We start from the raw sequence: 18451 nt of genomic DNA, 5'->3' as shown, positions 1-18451 counted from the left end.
TTAACTTGACATCCTTTTGTGTAATGAGAAGTCAACACAGAGTTGCCTCTACCGTACAACACAGCTAATATGTCTTATATGACATATTGTTATGTAAAGAACAAGAATTGCAAAAGCGCGCACTTCCTGCGCTTTTAATTCTCAGCTGTTTGAAGGAATCAAGTCACTAATGAAGTGCTTAGGAGATCTCCTGTTTCAAAGAAGACCAGGGCTTTCTTGAAATGGATCTCACCCGACTGAAGCCTGGCAGGAACCTCGCGCCTGGCTGGTGCTTCGCTCTTGGTTGGGCGCCTAGCGCTTGTCTGGTACCTTTCGCTTGACTGGCGCCTCGCATCTGATGACGCTTCGCGTCTTAGCTGGAGATTCGCGCCTAGAGCCTGGCTTGCGCCTGGCTGGCTGCTCGCGCCTGGCTGGCGCCTCGCGCCTGGCTGGCGCTTTGTGTCTGCCTGTTCCGCTCGCGCCTGCCTGGCGCCTCCGCCGCCTGCCTGGCGCCTTGCGCCTGGCTGGCGTCTAGCTCCTGGTTGGAGTGGCGCCTTGCGCCTGCCTGGAGCTTCGCGGCTGGCTGGCCACCTCGCGGCTGGCTGGCACCTGCGTGGGGGCCTGGCTTTGGCGTTCTCGCGCCAGGTTGGCGGTGTTTGTGCCTGCCTGGCGCCTCGCGCCTGGCTGGCGTTTTCGGCGCCAGGTTGGCGCTTTGTGCCTGCCTGGAGCTTCGCGCCTGGCTGGCGTCTCGCGCACGGTTTGGAGTGGCGCCTTGCGCCCTGCCTGGAGCTTCGCCGCTGGGCTGGTAACCTCGCGCCTGCCTGGCGCCTCGCGCCTGGGTGGCTCCTCCCCCACTTGCCGGAGCTTCGAGCTTGGTAGAGTCTCGAGGATGTCTGGCAATGTCCACATCGGACCACTCTTATCTGTCCTATATGTTCGCATCTAGCGCATCTGTGTCAGGTTGTAGGCCCGGTCTTTCTCCTCATCAGACAATGACAGTGTTCTTGGGGCTGTCTGCAGGTTTCTTCTTCCTTACTGGACTGTGTCAGAAGGTCTTGATCGCCTTCTCAGTTAATGAACGAGAAATGTCCTTCACTACTGAGAAGGGAACAAAAAGTCAGACAAAGGCGAGTACAGAAGCGTGCCCTCTGAGCGTGGGAGACCGCTTTGGTTAAAAAGACACTATATACTGTCCTCTTTTTAAGAAGACCTGCTCCAAACAAAGAGGAGATCTCAAACCGAGCCATCTGATCCGCTTTGTCTATACAAGACAAAATACACAGAAGGACTTCTGGTTCGGAGTCCTTCAGAATCATGGCTTTCTTGGACATCACCCCAAGGGACCAAATCTAAGAAGTTGTACTTCCAATACATGAAAGAGTCCCTTGAGGAGATGGGGTCCAGTTCTGAAATGCCCAAGTTATACGGGCAGAGTTCAAACCTTGTCTACGTGAAGCGTCAACTAAGGTCGAAAAGTCCGCTTCTGACGTAGACGGAGAGAAATACCCCTATTCTCTCCCGTCTGATATCAAATGCCTCTTTTACCAGCTAGTCTCGCTGGAGGCATGCAGAAGACCGTTCTAACTAACACCTTCTTTCAAATGGCGGGCTTCATTCTAAGAAAAAACGAAGATTTCTTTCGTCTTTGGCACTCGAGAAAAGAGAGCGCGGAGAAGGAGGAGAGGCAGGAGTCAAGTCGTCTCCATACTCCTCTAGAAGCAAGGCTGTCAAAACATTATAGTTCGACAGTCCTTCTCTTCCTTGAAACTCCTCCTCCGAGTTTACTTCTAACTCGGGGTCTAGGATGAGTCTCCGTTGCTAATTCAGTACGTCTTTCCTCTGGAGGAGACAAACTCCTAAAAGGAGAGGGGCTAAGGGAATGATATTCCTTCCTCTTCCCCGCTTTAATAGTCCTGGAAGGCGCCAACAGCCAGGCTTCTCTCCATAAATGGATGACGCTTCCCGCTTGGATGACGTCTAGTCAGCCAAGCGTCCTGGCTGACGCCTCCCGTTTGTGTGGCTGCTGACGTCTGGATGACGCCTCGCGCCTGGAGACGCTTCGCTCTCAAAAGGCGTCCTAAACTGGCGCCAAAATTTTGGTTGGAGCCTCGCGTCTAAAAGCAGCTTTGAAAATGACTATTCATGTCTTGACGACGTCTCACGTCTCTCTGGCGTTACGTGTCTTCCGTAAGATTCTCGATCTCGCTCTCGAAACGAAGCCTCTGCGATATGTTTGGAAGCTTCACGTCTGCATGACGCCTCTCGCTTCGCAGGGGGAGAGAGGGACGAGACTTCTTGATTGGAAGCGCAACGTCCTTCCTACGAGGCGCTAACACCCCACCAAAGAGGCCAGTTGCTCTTGTACTGGCAAGATAATCTTCCTTGAAGCTTTTCCCACGTCATCTTCAATCGGGGGAGAAGTAGGAAAAGGAAGCAGTCTATAGGAAGCCTGTTCGTCTTCTCACAACTCTTCCCAATAAATGTTAAACATCGTTAACAGTTATTATCGTCGATCGAGAAGGATCTCTTTGTTAACGCGAATAGGAGCGAAAAAAAGAGATTCTCGATGCTCTATGCGATATGAGAGTGTCGTGGAAATGGCCTAAGTGATTAAATGGGTAACGAAATCAGGAACGAATCTTGCCGTTACCGAGCTTGGTGTCCGAGAGTCTACTGGACTCCTAGGTTAATAACTCGCTAAAACGAGAAAATCTTGGATGGTGCTCTTGGCTCTCTACTGCGCCAGGCTGGCGCTTCTGGCGCAAATTTTGCGCCAGGCTGGCGCCCTTCTGGAGCATTGCGCCAGGTTGGTACTTCTGGCGCAACGCGCCAGACTGGCGCTTTCTTCTAATTCTTTTTATGTTATGTGCCAGAACAGCTGTGCCTTTATGGTACCCGACATCCTTTCACATGTTAATTCCGTTCTTTAGTAGGAAAAAAACTTTATATACGTAGTATAGTAAATTCAGGGAAACAAGTTCTGTCCCAAAGAGAATGTTTTCCCATCCGACTCATCCATCTTCTTCTGAGCAGGTACTCTAATAAGCTATGCTTTCGTAAGCCTGAAAGCATTACATAATATAATGTTCTGCTGCGATAGAATCCTTTAATAATGTTTACCTACGGTAAAACCGCATTGAAAGGTTGTACTATCTCTCTTATTGAAAGCTTCTTAGCAAAAGGCATACAAATATTTTATTTATGTTAGCTTTAATTATCCCCTCAATCCGAGGTTAAGACCGCGATTGTAGGGGAGAGATACGGAAAGTTATTCCCTCCCGCAGGAGAGAGAGAGATTCGCCCGACCGCTCATGACTGACACCTACATGGTACTGACAGTAACTGGCATAGGCGTACTGCGTTGGTCTCAGGCTCTCAGCGAAAAGCAGTCCCCGCTTACTCTTCCAGAGTTGCCAGCTACTACCAATTGAATAAAGGAATTTAATAAAAAATTATTATCGAACTTCAGGAAAGTTCTTGATTAAAGCATATTTAAGCGAAACAAGACTTCGATAAATCTAGAAGCTAAGTAGGTGTAGTCTTAACAATCCCTTTCAAGCGTAGTCCTTCCTAGGAAAGACGTAGAAGGATACTTGTAATTGAGTTGCACAGAAAAAGAAGTAACTACGGTATGTGTTATGAATTGACCGTATCGTATTCTCATACAGCAGAAACTCTACTACCTTCTACTATCTTCGTTCTTTTGTTCGTTAATAGAACGATAGAAAGAGTATATATATATATATATATCCTTAAGGAACGAAGTTAATCAAGGAACTCTTTAAATCTTCGTGATTTCTTCATAAATTCGCGGAAGAGACAGAATTCCTGTTCATCACTAGGGTTTACGGAAGGAAGTAGATATTTTCTATCCGCCATCATACCCAAACATCGATGAGATCTTATTAAGAAAAACTCCCAAAGCTCTTGCCTCCTCATCAAAACGAGGGTAAGAGCATGGATGAAGGAGAGAGTCCGCATTGAGAGGAAACTGCCTAACAAAGGAGTCTTCTGAATAATGAAAAGGGGCTTCTCTTAGTATCAGAATCCTTCTGACAAAAGCAACGGCCGCCTGTGCGACATCTTGCACATTTGCCAGGGAAAGTTGTTCAAGTTAAAAATTCAAAGAGGAGTCTCGCGACTGACCTCTCTCTCTAATGAAGATTTTTTGAAATCTTCTGACGCCTGGCGTCTGGATCCTTGCTCCTAGCGCCTAGCGTCTGGATAGTTCCGCGCGCCTGGAATGTTCCGCACGCTAGAAAGGAGACTCGCTCCTGGAACGTTCCGCTTGCCAGAAACGTTCAATGGAAGCATCCTTCTGATTGCCATTCTACTATAAGGCTCCTTAGTTAAGCCGCCTGTTTTCTCTTTGAAGGCGCCTTGCGCCAAGAAAAAGTTGCTGGAACGCGGCTCTCACTCAGTTGCTGGAAGCGGGGGCTCGCGTTTATCTGTATGAAACGAGGCTCGCGCTAGTCTGATGGAACGCGGCTCGCGCTAGTCTGTGGAACGCGGACTCGCTGCTGGCTGTTCTGGAACGTTGGGTCTCGCTCTAGCTTGCTGGCTGGCTCTCAGCCTCTTCTCTCGTGAGTCAAGTCTGTTTCTCTTATTCAGAGAACGAGCCGAGATCGTCCGAACTTCTAAACATGTACATTCTTCGTCTTTTCGGATGTAAGATGAAGAAACGGAAGAACAGACGCACTTTTAAAGGCTGCCTTTGCAATGGCTATCCCTGGCAGTCTGGGACGTATTACAGATCCCGCCGAGGGAACGCCCACCGATCGGTGGGGATTCTCCATAACCTCCGTAAGGCTTTCGACTTTCCTTCTCCTCTGGGCTTGTGAGTTTGGAAGAGGTCTAGGCCTGAGAGCGAGACAGAGCCGATCGGACGCACCCTCTACTAATTAGGACGCCTTTCCAATGGCGAACTTGGCAGTCTGGACGATCTACAGATCCTGCCGAGGGGGGACGCCTGATCGGTGGGGATTCTCCATAACCTCCGTAAGGCTTTCGACTTTCCTTCTCCTCTGGGTATGTGAGCTTGGAAGAGGTCTAGGCCTGGGAGCGAAACAGAGCCGAACAGAACGCACCCTCCACTGCACTAACAGTAAAATCACTTCTTACCTTTCAATAGCTCGTATTTTAGAGGCTAACCTTCCTTTGTCTTCAAATTGCAATATGAATTTGAAGATTCTGTGAAGTAAGAAGGAGATGAGGATACCACACTACTAGTAATGTTAATGCTCTAACTGCTCGTTAGTACGAGAGCTATATAAACTTCTAAAGGAAGCGTAACTATTCTTTCCTTACATCGTCAAGAAGGAAGTTAGCTCAATCAATTCTAACATTTACTACACGTTATTATGAATAAATATTAAAATTTTCCTTCTTGCAAACTATGTGATTGTCTACCGAAAAGTTCGGTAGTTACACGTAAACAATTCTTCGAAATTTTCGAAGCCAAAGTTATCAAAACAAATTAATATGCGTATGCCGAACCAAAGATCCAGTACTTCCCTGCAAAAGATAGCCCAGAAGATCGATGGCGATGAAATCCAAAAATCAAGTCAGGAGGAACTGCAAACGTTGTTTACATTCCAAGCGACAGAAAAAATATGATAGAAAACAGGAATGGTTCCTTATCCCGGCCACCCGGGCAGGACGGTAGATCACCTGACCTACCTGCAGCGTGTGCCGCGAAATTTGAATTTCTGTCGGGGACGACGGAGTCTTAGCTATGTATATATCTGACAGGTAAGTTGATTGTATGAAACCTGAAGTTTTCTGTTGTGCCGGGTGGCACAACAGAAGGCAGAGTCTTTCCTTTGGGCTTCGACGATGCAATCGTCTTGGCCGCAGAGGAAGCGCTAACCAAGCTCTTGGGTTTGGCCGCAGTCGTTCGAGGCTGCCCAGATGCCTTCGAGACTGCCTGGTGTACCAGACGGTCACTGTCATCAGTGCGCCGTCGTTCCACCGCAGCGTCCACCATCTCTCCTGGGAAGAGAGAGGAGGCACTCCGCACCAGTCCGTTGCGAAGACCCAGTACTGCCTCACACCCAGCCACCCTGGTCACTCGGGTGAGGACTACATCCCTACGCCGAAGTACCAGGCTGGCCCACAGGTTTGCCGTCTGGTGGGCGAGGAAGGAGATGGCTCTTCCTCCAGACTGACACAGCGTCCCGAAAGCCGGGTCACCCTCGGGAGTAATATTTCCCGAGGGGGCCGCGACCTTAGACACCGTGAGGGACCACAGGTCTAACCAGGAGACTGCCTGGAATGCCGCCATGGCGGTGGATTCCAGTGCAAGTGCCACAAGTTCTTCAACAGGAGCTGCTGCAGAGACACCCCCGGAGTTAGCCTCGCCTGTTTGGGCGGCATAGGATCCTCTGAAGGCACATAGAATCCCCTCTGTCGCAGTAGAGGCGGGGGAAGTAGCTTGGAAGACCTGCCGGACTTTAGCGAACCCTCCTGTCCAGAGACAAGCTAGTCCACCTCGCCCAGCACCGAGTCAGCCAGAGCTGATCGCGGCAGACCCACCGTCGTCTTGGGTTCCTTCTTAGGGCCCCAGAACGACTCGAGCCGGGACGTGGGCTCAGATGGTGGGAGAGGCGATCCTTCTCCGAGGTCGTTGTGCTGACAATTCAGCGCAATAACCTCTGCAAACGACCTCTGGATCTCGGGAGTGACTGCGTCTTGTGGAGTAGGACCGCCCAGTCTCTCCAACAAGAACGCCTCTCGAGACCCTCCTTCGGAAGGAGGAACAGCAACAGACCACTCCTGGTCTCCTCCTGCCACTTGTGCATACAACCTGGTCGGTCCTAAGACCGTGCCTGGTTCATAGGGCGTGGTGGTGGGACCGTGAGGAGCGGATCGTCTCGCTCTTCCCGGCGTAACCCGAGGAAGTTGAAGGGATCGGAGAGGAAGACCTGACGCTCCCCCCTCGCTCACCGGTAGAACCGGTGTGCTTGGGGGGCTGCAGGCGATCGCCAACCCGCAGAGACCACAGTCGCGGTGGGAGCGGTGCCTGTCCTCATGGCGCGTCGAACCGCTGGAACCAGCCGAGGCTGGTTCCTGCAATCGAGGGGACCTCTTCCTAGCCTCAGCCCGCGGCCGGTCTGGGACCGTTGCGTCAACCCTGGTTACCTGCGGATCGCTACGAGAGCGATCGCTGGCCTGGCGGGAGTCACCTGAGCGACTCTCACCAGTCTTCCGCTCCGTGCCTCGGTCCTGGCGCCAAGCGAACTTGGAAGCCTGAGCCTTGGCGGGTGACCATACACTTGGTACCTCTCGCGAACGAGAGGCCGAGCCGGAACCTGGTGTAGTGGCAGAACCCCTAGCACCAGGTGAGGAAGTACTGGTGTTAGCCAGTACCCCTCTGGTCCCCGTCTTCTTCTTCCTTGCGGAAGGAGAGACAGGCCCCGCTCCCGAAGGAGCGGGAGGACCAGCGCTAGAACCCCCCATCCCACCGGAGTGAGACATGCCCTTAGAAGTTCCAGAAGGAGACTTCTTAGGGGGGGAGGAGGCAGGCCTTCTTCTTCCTTGGCTTAGAAGCCTTGGAAGTCGAAGGGGAAGAGGCGGCAGCAGGCGAAGACGAAGAAGATGACAAAGACGACGACGGCACCTTCCTCCTCTTCCTCTTCTTCTTTGTCAGCTTCCTCAGGACAGACGTCAGGTCCTCCTTCCAGGATGGAGCCGGGGCTATTGCCGAAGCAACACGACCCGGCTGCACCTGTCCAGAAGGACCCGAGACTGGGGCAGCAACACCACGGGCAGGAACGACGTCGGCAGGGGCTGGTCCAGGCAAGGCAGGCACGGCAGGAACGTCAGGGACAGCAGGAGGTGGAACAGCAATCAGTGACATCCTGGGTACAGGTGGAAGGTCCAGGAGCGAACTCGGGGCACCTAAAGTCGGGGGCCGAGGCGAGAGCGACGAACCTGGGCGGCGGTGGCACGACCCTCCTCGGGAAATCAGCAATCGGGGCCTGCACCGCAGCTGAGGGTGTTACCGTAGTAACATGCTGGGTATAGTACACCAGGTGAGGAGGCGCAGCATAACCCGGGGTCGAGACAGTGGTGGTGGTCACCGGTCCATGGGTGACCGGAGCAGCACCTGCCAGGTGATGCAACAACCCCCAAATGCTCGGCGTCCCATGGAGGCCCAGCGAGAACCATATCTGGTCGAGGTCGTCGCCCGCAGCAGGAGCACCTGAGGAGGCAAAGGTCGGGTTAGTAGGAGGGGTTCCCCCTCGCACGGGGGGGGGGCAAGCCCCACCCTGAATGAAAGGAAGACCCCGAGTACAATTGAATATCGGGGTACCTCACCCCCTCCTCTATGCTCGACGGATCGGGCAAAGAGAAGGAACAAGAAACCCCCCACCGAAGGGAAAGGAGCCATACGTGGAAGCTGAGATGGTGGCAGGAAGGAAGACGACATGTCTGTGACCAAGGGCGTCGCCAGAGAACCTTCCAAAGACTCCCTGGCAGGCTTACGTCGCTTCCTCCTACCCTCATAGAACGCCCACTGCTCCTCCAGCCAAGAATTACACTAATCACAGGGCTCGGCCCGAGAGCATTTGCGCCGTCGGCACCGAGCATACAATTCATGAGGATCCACTTCTGGAAAGGAGCAGAAGGCCCCACACTTACGGCCCTCCACACCAGGGCAAACTGCGGCTGATGGGGGGGGCGTGGGGATGTCTCCAGCTCACGGGAATCCATTACAAAAGTCAATAACAAAATACATAGCACACGTACTTACAGTATTTTACCATACACACAAAGCAAACCAAATCTGAGAAGATACAAAGCACACGACGATAGCGGACAAAGAGGCAAACAACATGTCTGTCTCTGTCGGCAGCCGAAAGCAAAGTGATTCTTCACCTCCCAGTCACGCGGTGCGCTGACTGTCGGACAAGCAGTTAACTACCGAATTCCCTTGTTTGAAGCTTACAACCAGTTCCAGCTGCCGCAAGTTACATTCCTATTGTAAAGGACCGATGGTTTGTATTCATAGCGGAACAACTGCAGTTTACCACTGGGATCCCCATTAACTGTTCTATGCATAGAAAAGGGGGAAAACACAAAAATATGACAATTTGTCGAAAATTGCATTTTTCCTAACTATACAAACCTGAGGTCCTTTAACAATAGGAAGGTAACTAGCGGCAGCTGGGACGGTCGTAAGCTTCGAACAAGGGGAGAACGGTAGTTAACTGCTTGTCCGATCGTGCGCGCGGCGGTGAAGAATCACTTTTGCTTTAGGCCCAAGCAAAAAGTTGCAGAGTGAGGGGTGGTATGAGGTGGGACTATATGTAAAGGACCTCAGGTTTTGTATAGTTAGGAAAAATGCAATTTTCGACAAATTGTCATTTGTTCCGATACGTAATACAACCCTCGGTCCTTTACAATAGGAAGACTCACTTCTTGGTGGGTGGAATCTGAGTCTTTTTGGTGAACAGACTGGTGTTCGTTCCAACCTTGGAATGCCTCCCTGGTCGTAAGAGCAAGGGAGGGATCCAAACCTCTGTCCGATTGATCGGGTGTGCACCGCAGGATCAATGGTCAGACCTCTGAGCCAAGTACTAAGAGAGAGGCAAGCGTATCTCGTTGTACCAGCAAGTAAGAACTTGCTCCATTACATGAGCCAACATAAAGTTATGGGTTTGTCTCAAGTAGGCATCCACTCCTTCCCCTTGTTGGTTGGAGGGAGTGGAGGATATTTGCTTCTATCCCTAACTAAAGGGATAGATTGGGGCTCGGTCGAGTAGCTTACCTGCATCGAATTCCTTTCCAGCATGGTGACGACCGTGACCCTCTGCCCACAGGTAGAGAGAGAGAAAGATGGAGAAGAGAAGCCAGTCGCACTCTCATTCACCATCATTCTACAGTCACACCAGGAATCGATGCTGTTCTGCCTGCTCGGGTGCTGGGTTAAGCTACAACTACGTGTTGAGCAGCCACCACAGGTCCCAAGGAAAAAGTATCCAAGGACTTGTGGGCAATATCCCTAAGGTAGAAGGACGTGAAGGTAGTCTGGTTGGCCCAGACACCTGCCTTCAGGACCTGCGCCACGGAGAAGTTCTTACGGAACGCCAAAGAGGGTCCAATACCTCTGACTTCGTGGGCTCTCGGTCGGAGCGTACGGATGTCGTCACTACCATCAGCCTCGTACGCTCTCCTGATCACCTCACGCAGCCAGAGAGAAAGCGTGTTCTTGGATACTTCTTTCTTGGTAACCCCAGTGCTAACGAAGAGGCGTCGACACTCAGGCCTGAGGTGTCGAGTTTTCTTCAGATAGCGCCGTAGCGCCCCTACACAGGACAAAGCGCATTCTCATCCGTATCGTTGTCGGTGAAGTCCATTAGGGAGGGGATCGTGAAAGACTCGACCTGTCGTCAGGGATCGACGGATTCTGAGTCTTAGCTACGAAATTCAGGACGAAATCGAGCGTCACAGATCCCCAGCCCCTGGAACAATGGTTTGTAACATTGAAGGACAGACCATGAAGTTCCCCTACTCTCTTCGCCGATGCCAGGGCCAGCAAGAAGAGGGTCTTGAGGGTCAGATCCTTGTCTGACGACTCTCAGAGTGGCTCGAATGGTCTTCGAGTCAAACTCCTAAGGACGAGAGTCACATCCCACTCAGGGGGCCTGAGTTTCCCTGGGGGTGGGCAAGACCTTTCGAAGCTCCTCATTAGCAAGGAGATCTCGAACGAGTTCGAGATGTCCAGTCCCCTCAGTTTTAGGACGAGCGCCAGTGCTGCTCTATATCCTTTAACTGTGGGTACTGAGAGGAGCTTCTCTCGGCGAAGAAACACGAGGAAATCCGCTACCTGCTGAAGAGTGGCTCTGAGAGGAGATAGACCCCGTCTACGACACCAACCACAGAAGACGGCCCACTTCCCCTGGTACACAGCTGCAGAGGACTGTCGGACGTGTCCAGCCATCTCTGTTGCTGCGCTGCGAGAAAAGCCTCTCGTTCGCAAGAGATGGTGGATAACAGCCAGCCGTGAAGTTGTAGGGACTGGAACTGCCCGGTGTTACCGCTCTACGTGTGGCTGGGCTAGAAGGTTGTGCCAGTGGGGCATCTCTCTCGGTTTTCTTCCGCAAGAAGAGCCAGCAGGTCCGGATACCAAACGGCTTGAGTCGTTTGGGAGCCGCCAGGATCATCCTGAGATTGGAGTGACCAGCGCTCGGCTGATCACTTTCCGAATCAGACAAAAGGAGGAAAGGCGTAGACGAAGAGGTTGTCCCAGGGGTGTTGAAGAGCGTCCTCTGCAGCTTGCCCATGGGTCCGGCACGGCTGAGCAAAAAACTTGAAGTTTTTTTTTTTTGTTGTGCCGGGTGGCGAACAGGTCTATGACCGGACGCCCCCACAGGTTGAAGAGCCTTTCCGCCACTTCTGGGTGTAGGGACCACTCGGTCCCTATTACCTGATCCCGACGGCTGTAGCTTGTCTGCTACTACATTCCTCTTGCCTGGAATGTAGCGTGCTGACAGCTCTATTGAGTGAGCCGTGGCCCACTCGTGCACCTGCACAGTCAACTGGTGTAGCGGGAGAGACACTAGGCCCCCTGCTTGTTGACGTATGCCACTACTGTGGTGTTGTCGCACATCAACACCACCGAGTGTCCCATCAAGCGGTCTTGGAACTCTTGGAGAGCGTAAAACGCCGCCTTGAGTTCTAGGACATTGATGTGAAGGTGCTTGTCGTGATGGTCCCACACACCTGCAGCCAGCAACTCCTCCAGGTGTGCGCCCCATCCCTCGGGTTCGATGCGTCTGAGAACAGCAGCATCTCCGGGGGGGGAGTGCGTAGAGGCACCCCTCTTAAGAGGTTCCTGTCGTCGAGCCACCAGGCTAGGTCCTGCCATCAACCATTCTCCGTGATGGACCTCGGGGAAGGAAGTAAGGTGGATCCCATTTACCTGTGCAACCTCTTCCGCCTTAGTCTCCACTGGAGAGACCGCAGGTGAAGAGCGTCCGTGAGGAACTAACTTCTCGAGTGACGACAGGTGGCCGATCACGACTTGCCATTGCTGAGCTGCCTGTTCCTGCCGAGACAGGAACCGGCCGGCTGCCTCCCTGAATTTGCTGATCCTCAAGTCTGCGGGACGGACTTGAAGCTGGCCTAACCGTGTCGATTCAGCCATACCCATGGTACTTCAATCTCTGCCTTGGCTCGAGATCGGACTTCTCGTAGTTTATCACGATCCCCAGATCGCGACAAAACTTTAGAAGTCGATCCCTGTCCGCAGCAACTGCGAGCGGGAGCTCGCCAGGACCAGCCAATCGTCGAGATACCTCAGAAGACGTATCCCGTGCGAATGGGCCCAAGCAGACACCAGCGTGAACACTCTCGTGAACACCTGTGGGGCGGTTGAGAGACCGAAGCAAAGTGCCCTGAATTGGTACACCGTCCCGTCGAAGATGAAGCGGAGGTACTTTCTGGAGGACTGATTGGGCTGGGTATTTGAAAATACCGCATCCTTCATGGTCCACTGAAAGCATGAAGGTCGTTCTCCCTGATGGAGTCCAGCACGGAACGTGCCGTCTCCATCTTGAACCGAGTCTGGCGAACAAATCGGTTCAGGGGAGAGAGAGTCTATCACCGGGCGCCAGCCCCCGATGCCTTTTCCACTAAGAAAAGGCGGCTGTAAAAGCCCGGTGACCGATCTACTACGACTTCTACAGCTCGTTTGGTCAGCATGGTCTTGATCTCCTGCCGAAGAGCGTCGTCCTTTGAGGATCCTAGAACATATGTCTGAAGATGGACCGGGTTGGAGGTGAGGGGTGGCCGAGATTCGAAGGGTAGTAGATATCCCTCCCGAAGGACGTCTCCTATCCAGGTCTCGGCACCGTAGCGCTGCCAAGTTGCCCACTGGCTCGCTAGGCACCCCCCACTTCCGGCAGCTGGTGAGGGGGAACGCCGTCCCTAGCGTTTCCCACCTCGCTTCGACTTCTCCCAGCACCTCCTCGGGGAAAGGAGGGCTGGGAGGAGGGCTGGCTACGGCCCTCCTTTATCAGACGTGACGCAGGAAGAGTCTTTCCTCAGGGCTTCGATGGAGCAGCCGTCTTAGCAGCCGAGGAAGCGCTAGCTAAACTCTTAGGCTTAGCCGCAGTTGTACGAGGTTGCCCAGAAACCTTCGTAACTGCCTGGTGAACCAGACGGTCACTGTCATCAGTGCGCCGTCTTTCCACCGCAGCGTCCACCATCTCTCCGGGAAAGAGAGCGGAGGAACTCTTCATTGGTCCGTTACGGAAGTCCATTTACCGCCTCACGCACCCCGGCCCCCTTGGCTACTCGTGTAAGGACAGCGTCCCTACGACGGAGAACCAAGTTGGCCCACAGGTTTGCCGTCTGATGGGCGAGGTAGGAGATGGCCCTACCTCCAGACTGGCACAGTCTCCTGAAGTCGGGGTCGTTCTTCGAGGGCACCGCGCCCCCGGAGTCAGCCGCGACCTTGGATACTGTGAGGGCACCACAGATCCAACCAAGAGACTGCCTGGAAAGCTGCCATAGCGGTAGCTTCCAGGCCCAGTGCCTCCATGCTGCGAGAACCACAAGTTCTACGACAGGAGCTGCTGCAGGACACACCTGGAGTTAGCCTAGCTAGCTCCGGGTTAACCTGTTTGGGCGGTATTGGATCCACTGATGGCACGTAGAACTTCCGCTGTCGCTGCAGAGGAGGAGGAAGTAGCTTGGAAGACCGTCCTGACTTAAGTGAGTCCTCTCGTCCTGAGACGAAATTCTCCACCTGGTCAAGGACTGAGTCTGCAAGCTCCGATCGCGGCAGTCCCACCGTCAATTTGGGGTTCCCTTTCTTCTTTGGGCCCCAAAACTGACTCGAGCCGGGACGTGGGCTCAGATGGTGGTAGCGGCGATCCTTCCCAGGTCGTTGTGCTGACGAATCAGCCCAATAACCTGGGCAAAGTTCCTCTGGATCTCGGGAGTCACAGCGTCCTGAGGAGTAGGACCGTCCAGTCCCTCCAACAGGAGCAGCTCTCGAGACCCTCCTCCTTCAGAAGGAGGAACAGCAACAGACCCCTGACGGTCGCCTCCAGCCACTTGCGCGTACGAACCTGGCTGGTCCTAAGACCATGCCTGGTGCGTGCGGCATCGTGACGGGATCGTGAGCGGCGCACCTCTCACGATCACTCCTAGCTACCTCGCTCTTCCCGGTGTAGCCCGAGGAAGTTGAAGGTATAGGAGAGACAGACCTGACGTTCCCCCCCCCCCCCCCGCTCGCTGGCAGGACCAGCGTACGTGGGGGGCTGCAGCCGATCACCAACCCGCGGTGGGGATCGATCTGCAGGCCTGGCCGTGCCGCTCACCTGTGGCGAGCGGCTCGACTGAGCACGTCGACCCCGGTCCCGTGCGTCAGACGAGCTGCTGCTGGCCACCGTCTCCGTCCGGTCCCTGTGGGAGCGGCGGTCAGGTGATCTACAGAGCTCGCTTTCGCGGTGAGACCGGTGAGCGTCCTCACGGCACGTCCAAACCGCTGGTACCAGCCGAAAGCTGGTGCCGTTGGTCGAGGGGACCTCTTCCCAGCCTCAACCCGTGGCCGGTCAGAGACCGTCACGTCAACCCGAGGTACCGGCTGGTCGCTACGAGAGCGGCCGCTGGCCTGGCGAGAGTCACTTGCGCGACTTTCGACAGTCTTCTGCTCCGTGCCTCGGTCATGACGGTGAGCAAGCTCAGGCGTCTTGACTTTGGCTGCACGGTCGCCCGAAGGAGACCGTACACTCGGAACTTCTCGCGAACGAGAAGTCGAGCCGGTACCTGGCTTAGCAGCAGTGCTACCAAGACCAGGCGCGGATGTACCAGCAGTAGCCAGCACATCCTTGGTCCCCGTCTTCTTCTTCTTCTCAGAAGAGGAGACGGGCCCTGTTCCCGAGGGAACAGGAGGACCAGCAGAAGCACCCCCCGTCACACCAGAGCGAGACGGGCCCTTCGAAGGTCCCGCAGGAGCCTTCTTAGGGGGGGAGGAGGCAGCCTTCTTCTTCTTCTTCGGCTTGGAAGCCTTAGAAGTCGAAGGGGGAGAGCGGCAACAGACGACGGAAGAAGACGATGAAGACGACGACGACACCTTCCTCTTCTTCTTCCTCTTCTTCGTCAGCTCTCTCAGGACGGACGTCAGGTCTTCCATCCACGGAAAAGTCGGGCCAATTGCCGAAGCAACACGCCCCGACTGATCCTGTCCGGAAAGACCTGAGACCGGGGCAGCACCTCCATGACGAGACGCGACGTGGGCAGGGGCAGGCACGGCAGGAGCGGCAATTAGAGGGGCACCCTCACGCCTGGGGGAGGACGAACCCCACCCAGAGCGGACGGAAGACCCCGAATACAATTGAACATCGGGTATCGGGCGCCCTCCTCCACACGAACGGATCGAGTGAGGAGAAGGACTCCGAAACCCCCCCCGCAGGGGAAGGCGCAAATCGTGGGGGCTAGCTGGAGGTAGGAAGGATGACGAGGTATCCGTCACCAAAGGAGTCGCTGGAGAGCTTTCCGACGACTCCTTGGTCGATCTACGCCTCTTCCTACCCTCGTACAGCCACCCAACTGCGCCTCTCGGACCAATTCACACAAACCTTACATGGTTCGGTTCGGGAGCACTCTCGCCCCCGACACCGATAACATAATTCATGTGGATCAATGTCAGGATAAGAGCGGAATCCGCCGCATTTACGCCCCTCCAGCCCGGGACACACTCTACGGGCAGCTGGTGGGCGCGGCGAAAGCTCTTCAAGATCCATAATTAAATTCACTTCACTCAATGAAAAATGAAAAAAGAGTACTTACAATTTCATTCAAGACCACAAACAAACCAGTCAGAAGAAATTGTAAACATCCAAAGCACACGACGAATAGCGGGCAGAGCGATGACGAGCATGTCCTGTCACACCACAGCCGAAAGCAAAAGTGATTCTTCACCGCCCGGGCGCGCGGCGCGCGCACGATCGGACAAGCAGTTAACTACCGTTCTCCCCTTGTTCGAAGCTTACGACCGTCCCAGCTGCCGCTAGTTACCTTCCTATTGTTAAAGGACCAAGGGTTTGTATTACGTATCGGAACAAGAGTAGTTTGTACCTGTAATAGTGATTGGAATAATAAACCACATACCTAATATAGTTGGAAAAATAGGTTTAGCCTATGGGTCATATGCTAGCCTAGGTATAGGTAGACTTGACTAAGAATAAGGTGGTTTAAATAGAATAGGTAACTACCTACTAGAAGCACTACTACCTACTACCTATAATTATTGGTGGCTGTGGATAATGTAAATGTTACTTTTGCCAAAATAGTGTTACGCAGCCCGGGCAACTAAACTGTAAACTACCCGTCGGACACAGGCTAGGGTAAATCATTGAATGGCCTCCTTGAGTTTCGTAAAAACTCGATAAGGATACCAATATACAAATGCGTATATTGATCGAACTGGTCAGCTGCAACACTTTTGGGAAACAATACGGAATGAGTTCTATCCATGGCGGCGGTGTAGAATGGAAAGGGCAAATTTTGTGAATGCAGGTATGATTGTCTGATTCATATTCATGGGACACGTTTTTATTGATTGGGAGGAAGTTAATCCATGTCCCTTGGGAATGACCTGGGTCAACCTGATACAGGATTGGTTTGATTTAAAATTTCCCGCGTTGGGGGCGGGCCGACGTACAGCGCCTGTCCGCGGCCAACTCAAGAACTACGGGAGCTCCGACTGCCGTGTCAGCCTTCACATCAAGTGGGTACTTATAGAAAAATTTACGTTTCATGGGAAATATCAGCGGATGGTATTTTGGTGTAAAATAGTCGGATAAGTGACTTTTCTGGTATATTTTGGAATTCTGGACAACTTTTATTCTATGCATTTTGTTATTTGGGGTAATGGTTCTGGAATTGTAGGATCTGTCCCCGAGTCTGCGAACTACCCCAGGTACCTACTACTAGGTATATAGGGGCTACCTACTTGTAGTGTTCAAGGTTATTTTTTGGAAAGGTGGTTGCGCTACCATCCAGGTGGTCGCCAGCAGGCCATTCAATCATTTACCCTAGCCTAGCTGAGGTTACGGTAGTTGAAAGCACTAGCTAGGTAGCCTACCTACCTAGCCTAATACTATAGTAGCTACGCTAGTAGGCTAGGATACCAAGTTAGGGATTGGGGGTAGTATACCTATTTTGCCCTGTTTAGTACTCTACTAGGCTACTAGCCCCAGGGGGGTTGATTATTAAGTTATCCAATAGATTAGGCTATTACTATTCGGTTTGTTTATGCTAAGCTAGCTACCTATCACACCTAGTAACAAGGCTAGGACACCAAACCTACCTAGGACCTAGGTACTACCTACTAGTACCTACTAGGTACCTACTAGTATGTACCTAGGTAGTAGGTTTGGCCCTAGCCTCCCAGAGAATTCGCTGACAGAAGCAAAATAATTACATATGCTAGCTATTCCCACAGATTTCATTATTAGTTTAATTAAAATGACTAACCTGAAGGCATCTTGAAGAATTACGCCTAACAGGCTTCTGTCAATAAAATAAAAAACAAACTCCTTTCTGATGTTGACGAACTTCTGAGCACTGATATAATTTTAAGTTGAGATAGCCAAAGTTTACTCATTACGTTAAAGGTATGCTTTTGCGGAAGCCATGATTGATGAGGGATTCTGGTGCACCATGTGTAAAAAATCGGTAATATATTAAAACGAAACAAAATGGTAGCACTGAAAGTGTAGTAATAGTTACAACTAACATGACATTATCTCTAAGCATAGGTATTGGGGTAATTTTTTTGCTTCAATACAACAACAACTTGTTTGCTTATTATCCTCCATGGAAAGAGAGAACATACCTCACTAAAAGGAAAACAAAAACTTAGAAATTAATTAGTTTTATATCCAGTCATAGGTATTCAAAATAACCATTACACTATAAGGCATATTATATTCAGGATCCTACTTGCTAGAGCCAAATTAGGGATAAATTGCGGGCCTCAAAAAAATAAACGCAAATAGATTAATGTGATGGTTGGAATGTTTCTACAGAGTCATTGATTATGGAAGATTAATAGATTTCGGCTATCCATTTATTTTAGTGCTAAAAAATGTCTATCATTCACTGCTATCTGTGCATTAAACTGATCTACTAGAGAATGTTCAGAGTACCACAGTGGTACTAATTAGAAAGATGCATGACGTGTCGTAGTCTCTGCTTTCTCATCAGCGTTTGCTCTGCTTATACAAAGAGTAACGCCTGCTTATTCCTACTGTGGGGATGATTACACATTAAAAAATTTATTTATGTAAATTCTATTCTAGTATGCTCCTGTTATTTTATGTATGTTTCACAGTGCTTCTAGAAAATGTTTTCATTGTAGTAACATGATAGATACAAATTATCAGCAGATTATTGTCTTGTCCGTCTCGCTTGTAGATAGTGTGTTCATCACAGAGTCTTTATCTATCTCGTC

The 18451-nt window shown here is 52.0% G+C and overlaps 1 protein-coding gene across 1 annotated transcript in view; it reads right to left on the bottom strand.

Moving 5' to 3' along the window:
- The window catches only part of LOC135207280 (protein Red-like), a 137891-nt gene extending 120263 nt beyond the window's left edge, over positions 1 to 17628 (bottom strand). Inside the window, exon 1 of the mRNA XM_064238948.1 lies at positions 17473 to 17628. Within this exon, the coding sequence (XP_064095018.1) occupies positions 17473 to 17482 (10 nt within the window). The 5' untranslated portion in view covers positions 17483 to 17628. The remainder of the gene's footprint in view (positions 1 to 17472) is intronic.
- Between the last annotated feature and the right edge of the window lie 823 nt (positions 17629 to 18451).

This window comes from Macrobrachium nipponense, chromosome 11, assembly GCF_015104395.2.
Source record: "Macrobrachium nipponense isolate FS-2020 chromosome 11, ASM1510439v2, whole genome shotgun sequence".
Classification (NCBI taxonomy): Eukaryota; Metazoa; Arthropoda; class Malacostraca; order Decapoda; family Palaemonidae; genus Macrobrachium; species Macrobrachium nipponense.
This window is presented reverse-complemented; position numbering and strand designations above follow the sequence as displayed.